Below are 7,651 nucleotides of genomic sequence, written 5' to 3'. Positions count from 1 at the left end.
GCTAGTGTGAAACTCAGCATGCTTTTCTCACATTTGTCTACTTCACTACGCATTTTTGCCTATGGATAGTAAAAGCTTCCAAAAACCATACATTTTATAAATCCATTGTGTTCCTGTATTCTCCAACATCCACATGGTTCATTGAAAGATGTAGGGATGTAAAGAAAATGATTGATTTCCTTCAGAATGTGCACCAATAGTTTTAACCAAATTATACTTGTAGTAGGGGAGAGCAGGGGCGAAACTAACATTTTTCAGAAAAACGTAATTTTAAAAGATAATGTTATAGACAGAGATATATTTTTGCTTTGGTCAATAACTCACAGGTGTGGTCTATCAATACCAAGTGTAATTTTAAACAAATGCAAATTGACTTCAATATAATTTGACTTTTAACATAAGTAGCACATTGTTACGTTTGACCCTCATAGCTGCGACGAAAATAACACACAGGATAGATTTTTGTTTTATACTTGTTTTTAGTAAATATACCTGACTATACCTATATAAATATACATATACTGTTACCTTGTTATAACTGCAAACATATTTTGTCATTTATCTTCGCAAAAATTTAAATTAATAAAATTACATTTTCATTTTAAATTTCAGTTTCATCAAATGTTTCAAAACCTGACAGTAAAAACCTTTAACTGTATAAACACTATGAAAACTAAATTGAATGATAATAATATAAATGTTTAACATAATGCAGCAGTATTGGCAGAGGGACAAAAGTAACAAGTGTTTCTTTAATCCCAGCAGGAACTCCTGACATTTGAACCCGATTTACTTTTATTTTGAAAAACTTTGAGAAGTCAAACTTCAGGATGTGTTAGATCACTAAATAACTTGTAGATTGATCAGTACTGTAACACATGAAACCAAAAACACAACGTGTTATAAGAAAAAATTGAACGCCTTTGGAATTTACTTATCATGTTCAAAAACAGCTTTCTGGACCTACACGCGCAAAACGGTGACGAAATAATATGATATTTGTCAGCTCTGTCAAGGGTTGTGTGCTAAAGATTCTGTCCTAGTTTGAATGCAAATGTAGTCAGGGCTCGGAGAAAATCACCTTGTTCCTTTGATCCGCGTAACTTTCGCCCCAGGTTCTCCTCTACATTTCAGCGTTCGTACATACGCTATTCGTACGTATGCAATTCAGATTGTACAAGGTGGCTAATTAATTTTAACTTGTACAACCACATTTGCCACACCCCTGTGATGTTGGGGTTAGGGGTGGGGTTTCATTATTGTTTTTTAAATGATAATCATATGTTTTGCATGATTAACTTCATACAAATTCATACAACTCGTAAAATATGTATGAATTCTCGTGAGATCAGGCTGTAGATTTATATGTACTGTGCTTAACAAATGTATAAGATCATCGGTCTATTTGTCTCAAAGATCATTCAGCATCATGAAGTGTTTTAATGGTGACTCTTTCCTTTTCAGAGAGTCTCCACGTTTCATTATTTTGAACAGTAATGCGAGTCAAAGTAAATCTGCGTTTTCATACCCAAATTTCACCACATCAGTCAGAAATGAGTCAAGTATAAAATTTAACCATTTAAACTTATTTTGCTATTAATAGAAGAACATGCTTTACTATTCTTTCAAAATTTCTGGTAAATAATGGTTAACCATTCCAGAAGCAATAGTGTTAGTTTCGAACCGCTGTGGCTAAAACCTTACATTGTGTGATGGTCTAATACATTTATTAAGCACTGTAGTATATATATGTATATTTGGAAAAACAACGGTGCAATACAAATGACTATAGTAACCATGTATTTTTGGGAAGACACTATGGTTACCATGGTGAAGGATAGCATGATAATGGTGATGAATTCCAGACCAAATGCAAATGCTTGAAAACAACAATGCAGGTCTGAACGAAAACCAAGACAGACTTGAATATAATTCTTTATTTCCCCATCAGTTGCACACCATTTCATCTGCCGTTGGTTTGTGTCAGAGTATGGATGGTTTTCAAGAGGAAATGCGATCTACTACACCGAATGAATTATATACTTGACATCTACTCGAGGCGACTCTAGAGAGTCTAACAACAAAAAGGCCGAAGGCCAACTGGAAACGAATGTTTAAAGCAAATGCCCATTTCAGACCATCTTAGAAACATTTCCATTTCCTATTACTTGGCCACATGCACACGAGGAGGACGGCTGTAGCCTGGGGTGTTCATTTAAACCTCAAGAGATCTTTTACCATTTTACTTTAGGTTTTCTGCATTCGGCTCTGTTCTCGCCAATAAGGCTGCCAAGTCTAGTTTGGTCAACTTTGTGCAGTCGAGCCCCCATCACGTATGTTGGTGGCTGGCTAAGACTACTGGTGCGTTCCATCTTTCACACATTAAATTGGGAATTAAATGTCTTTCGGTTTTATCTTTCAATCTAGCCGCTCTGGCCTCTTACTTTCTCTGACACATTCTTTAATGGTTTGCCCGCCGAATCGCCACCCACCGGGCTCCTTAACACACGTGTCCGAACGCTTGATGTATGAAGACTCGCACAAATTGGCAATCAGGTGAGGTTGGCTCAGATAGTCTCTGCACATCTCTGGCATTCCGACTCCAATTCCCTTTCCTGGCTCCGGTGTCTGTTTTCACCCGGGCCATGACAGGTGCTCCTGACAAAATCTATTACCTTCGCAATTACACAATCTCACTTTCCTCACTCAACCTTACTACCAGCGCCTGCCATCGCCCGCCTGTCTTTTCAGGTGATTGGCTAATTAGTGGAGTTTAAGAAGAGGAAACCCATTTTAATTTTCATTAGAGTGGGGAGAAATCCTGTCTGTCGCTCTTGAGAAGGAAAGCCACCATCACGTAAGGCCTCACCCTCTGTTATAAAGAGGCGTGAAACGTTTCATGTTGTAGTTGAGAAATTAAGCATGAAATGTTTCGCTTTTGGCTAAAGAAAATCCTACTCTTATACTTCGGGAAAAAAAACTTTTAAAAATAAGCTGATCTTCCACTAAGAACCTTTAATATTCTTCCCAGCAAGCACCAGCCTTCATTTATCATCTATAGACCCAATATTGTCCGGCTATGAGTAACCCACTTCTAGCCAAAGTAAACTTTAATTTGGTTACATGTCGTTTTTGCCAAAATAACTGTATGATATCCGAGCCTATTCTAATGAAATGCATTTAATAGCACATAATGTGAAAAGTCGTGCAATACATATGGCAAATTCCAATTTTGCATGCATACTGCATAATATGCCAGTCCTTCCCGTTCACTTAATACGGTGCATCTTTTCATGCAACTTTATGTATTGGTTTCTTTACAATTGTCCCTTGGTTTTGGGGTTAGAGCAAGTTTTTGTTACATAAAATTACATCCTAACCTAAACCCCAATTCTAACCCCAACTCCAAGTGGCCATGGTTTAAAAATAGACAAAAACATGGAGGAACCTATATATCAAATCACATCTTAAAGCAAATCCCAAGTCTAATCTTTCTAAAAAAATGTGTATTAAGTGTATGGGAAAGACTGGCGTATGATATGCATGCAAAATTGGAAATTGCACAACTTTTCACACTGCATGCCATGTATAGGCATGTCATGAGAATGCATTGGATATTCAATCTCGTAAGCAAAGTCAACAGTTATTACAAGCTGTTTTATTTATTTATTTCATTTATTTTTGGGCTATAGTTAGACGTCTTATAAATTTCCCTTTTTTTTAGAGTAGATGTCTGGGATGTGTTTGGACGGTCTTTTAAATGTAAAATTGCTTGCTGGGAAATGTTGTCATTTACTCCTCCACTTAACTTTTGGACATATTTACTGAAACGCTATATCTGGTGTTTATACCTGATCATCTGCTTCACATCGGTTTTCTGCACAACACATTTACCTGCGGGTATGACTAAAGATATATCTAACCTAACAAAGCAGGACAATGAATTATTCTGCCTTGAACTGAACCAAAAAATAAGATTAAAGTATTATAAAAGTATGCTATACGATGTTTCATGAGTTCTGAAACCATACAATAGATTTATATAAGAGTCATTAAGAAACAATCTGATAATCCATAACAGTTCATACAGTAGATACAATACAACATGGCGCCTTCAATAAAACCTTTGAAAACATGACTGCAAATTAGATTTGAGAGCGACTGTGGAGAAAAAGGTTTTCAGAATATTGACAACAATGAACTACTTCTATGATGCCTTTTTGTCCCGGTTGGCAGTGAAAATGTTATTTAATTGTACGGTAAACAAAAAGAGCACTGGACAATCTGGATCTCAATCTGCCTTAGATCTGTTACTGTATGTGAGTAAATGACGACAACATTTACATTTCTTTAATCTCATTTCTGTATTTTATATTTATAAATTGTTTCGTATGTCTTTTGAGCAGCACTTTGTTAACTTTGTGTTTGTAAAATGTGCTATAGAAATAAAGTGGATTTGGATTTACGGTAACATTACCGCGGTTAACATACCTGTACATGTTCATAATTAAATTTTGCTTGCTGATAGGACTTCACACAGTTATTGTTAAAAAAACTGGAAGGTTTACATCACTAAGGATGACTGGAGATTATAATGAGAGGTCATTGTAATCTCTTGCTCATTAAATCAGATCCACCCACAGACAGACAGCTCCGATCTTCTGCTGCGATAAACACACGTTCACCTCGCTAAAATCAATTCGGCACATGCTCGTTTGACACGTCTCTTTAATTGATGTGAAATTCGACTCGTCGTCTTTTATAAAGTAGCACCACTTGGAGGTCAAACGAAACAGGCGAACGAAAGCAAACTGATTTGAATGCTATTTCTGACACAAACACATCCTCCGAGCTCTTAAGTACGAATATGCGAGAAAGCTGATTAAAGATTTTCTCTTTAACGAAAACAAAGCTAAGCTAAAATTGTTTTCATAAGCCCTCTGTATATAAGGCGATTAGCCCAAGTTTCAGTGCTCTGCCTTTTGTTTGGGTGACATCAGATTTAGGGCATCCGTCATCCTGGACTGCTTCCTGTTGAGAAAGATTAATTGCGTCGCCCCACGCGAGCGTGCATGAACTGCATAATCACCTCGGCTAATGAGGGCTGCCATTTACCACCACAATTACTGCTATTTTCAAACCCATTCAAACTTCACACCCAAAGGCCAAAGTTTTGGTCAGGCGAGTTGCCATGGTGAGTTTTTTTCTAATTCCACTTTAATTGAATACATTAATGTGGATCTGATGGTTATTCACACAGGCTTGGGGGTACGCGCGCATAAATGTACTAAAAATAGCCACAATTACGGCTCATTGCTGGGCAGAGGATAACGGACGGAAAAACGGTTATGGGTTGATTTTTGCGGTGTGCGGAAAACAAAAATACAGTTAATTATTCTGCCATGTTCAGATTTGGCCACCATACCCATTTTGCATCCAAAAATGTATCTGGAAGTAAACGGCCTATTTATCACTGTCAAAGCCAGCATCCCTGGGGATGATCCAGAATCAACCAAACAAATGGAAACGTTGTGCCAAATCTCATTTCTTACTGGAATATGTTTCACAGTCTATCGCGACGGCGCCAGTCGGTTCTGGTGTGGTACGATTGGTAAGGTCCAACAGACAGCGTGAATAAGCCTGATTACATGCTTCAATGTAGTGGCCTGAACTCTTCTCCCTAGGACATACAGTACCAACCACACCCGGACGGTTCATTCAAATTCATGGTGCATCTCGGCACGATAATTGAGAAAGCGTCAGGTGAAACTCGCCCGGGGCCAGATTTTGAAATGTTATTGGGAAATGACAGATGGTAGCTATCCTATACTGTGGTGGCATTTGCAAGAAGACCACTTGGATCTCTTTGTTGGTCTTTAATTACCTAGGAGGCAGAAATAAGCAATCTGGTAAATATAAATAGGTGCTAGAGATTCCTGTTATTGCTTTTAAAAATTAACCTTTTATATCAAAATATGTACCTTGCATTTTAATCAAAAATTAAAATACCCCAATACCTCCATATTTGAAAAAAAAATCTAAAATGCATCTACAATTTGGTGTTTGCTTAATACGTAACATTAAACATGTGTTGAGGAAAATGTCAAGCATGAAATATACTACCAGTATATCCCAGTTAATTCACTTCCAGCCGACTTATGTTTCACAAAATCTTTAAAAAAGTGTTATTTTATTATTTTAGTGATCTAGAATGTGGATTATAGTGAGAATAAAGAATAAGTACTGGAGGTGTGCCCAAACTGGTATTGTGAATGCCAGTTTTAAAAGTGCAACAGTACATCCCTGCACATTCACCTATACCTGGGTTAACTTATAGGGGCGGTTTCCCAGACAGGGTTTAGATTAAGCCTTAGTTATATAAGGACATTTAGTAGTTTTTACAAACAAACCTTACAAAATACAATACTGGTGGGCATCTTGAAGCATGTTAAGATACGTCAAGGTGTTTTGAAATTATAGCACCTCAAACATGCATTGTTAGTTAAGCCCTGTTTGGGAAAACGCCCTTATATAATATAAGCAGAATTTACAATCATAAACAGGGTCTTGACATCTTCTTGATCTGCGTTTGTTCATCTTTGTAAGCTACTAAAACCTCGAGAAGCTCCGGTCCAGACGTCTCAAACCTCAGTTTCATAGTTTTGATGTTGCGGTGGGCCTTCCTGCTCCTTTTTCTTTTTTCTCCTGCAGAGGCCGTGAAGACCACAGAAGCAGGCGAAGGTGAACTGAGGCATAGCCTACCTGTCTCAGGACCACCAATAATCTATCAAACCTGCAGACACAGAAGGAGAGAAAAAGAAATGTAGATAAAACTGAAAATGTCATGTTATTGATATCAGCAGACTACAGTGATCTTCAAGTGCACAGTGAAGAAATATTGCTTGGAACTCTTTTGATTTAGAAATATTACACATTCGTGGACTCACTTGCTGCATTTCCATTACCCTTCAAATTGACATTGCGAATTGAAAATACGGCCAATGGAAACACGTCAATTGCGCAAAATTTTTTACGCTTGCATGACGTGCTTTTTCAGCCAATTCGGAAGAAAAACAGTTTATTCGCATTTCCAGGTCACCTGATGTATGTGAATCACATAATCTTTATTTAGAGATGATGTTGTATGTACTAAAACCTTCAAGAAACACCTCAATACGTGTCAACTCCCAAGTATTTCCTTGCCAATAATGTTTGGATAACACTCCTACATCTCTTTTGATTTAAAATAATCTACTATATTACCTCCAAGAAATGCTCCTAAGTATAAGGGGCTACTGATAGCATTTATTTGCGTGCTACGTGTTCGTTTCAGCACCTTAACGCTAACATTTTGCGCAAATCTGTAATGGAAACGCAGCTACTGAAAGCATTTATTTGCACGCTACGTGTTCATTTCATCACCTTAACTCTAAAATTTTGCGCAAATCTGTAATGGAAACGCAGCTACTGATAGCATTTATATTGCACTCTACGTGTTCATTTTATCACCTTAACGCTAAAATTTTGCGCATATCTGTAATGGAAACGCAGCTACTGATAGCTTTTATTTGCGTGCTACGTGTTCATTTTAGCACCTTAGCGCTAAAATTTTGCGCAAATCTGTAATGGAAACACAGCTACTGATAGCATT

At 37.4% G+C, this 7,651-nt stretch overlaps 1 protein-coding gene across 6 annotated transcripts in view; it reads right to left on the bottom strand.

Moving 5' to 3' along the window:
- Window positions 1–6,156: 6,156 nt before the first annotated feature.
- Window positions 6,157–7,651, bottom strand: part of LOC129427308 (uncharacterized) — a 158,969-nt gene continuing 157,474 nt past the window's right edge. For all 6 annotated transcript variants that reach the window (XM_073876377.1, XM_073876379.1, XM_073876382.1 and 3 more), the window contains one exon: window positions 6,157–6,793. In XM_073876377.1, coding sequence (XP_073732478.1) covers window positions 6,642–6,755 — 114 coding nt within the window. In that variant the 5' untranslated portion in view covers window positions 6,756–6,793 and the 3' untranslated portion in view covers window positions 6,157–6,641. The remainder of the gene's footprint in view (window positions 6,794–7,651) is intronic.

Source organism: Misgurnus anguillicaudatus, chromosome 14 (genome assembly GCF_027580225.2).
Source record: "Misgurnus anguillicaudatus chromosome 14, ASM2758022v2, whole genome shotgun sequence".
NCBI lineage: Eukaryota > Metazoa > Chordata > Actinopteri > Cypriniformes > Cobitidae > Misgurnus > Misgurnus anguillicaudatus.
Note: the sequence above shows the minus strand (reverse complement) of the source record. Positions and strands in the feature narration are given on the sequence as shown.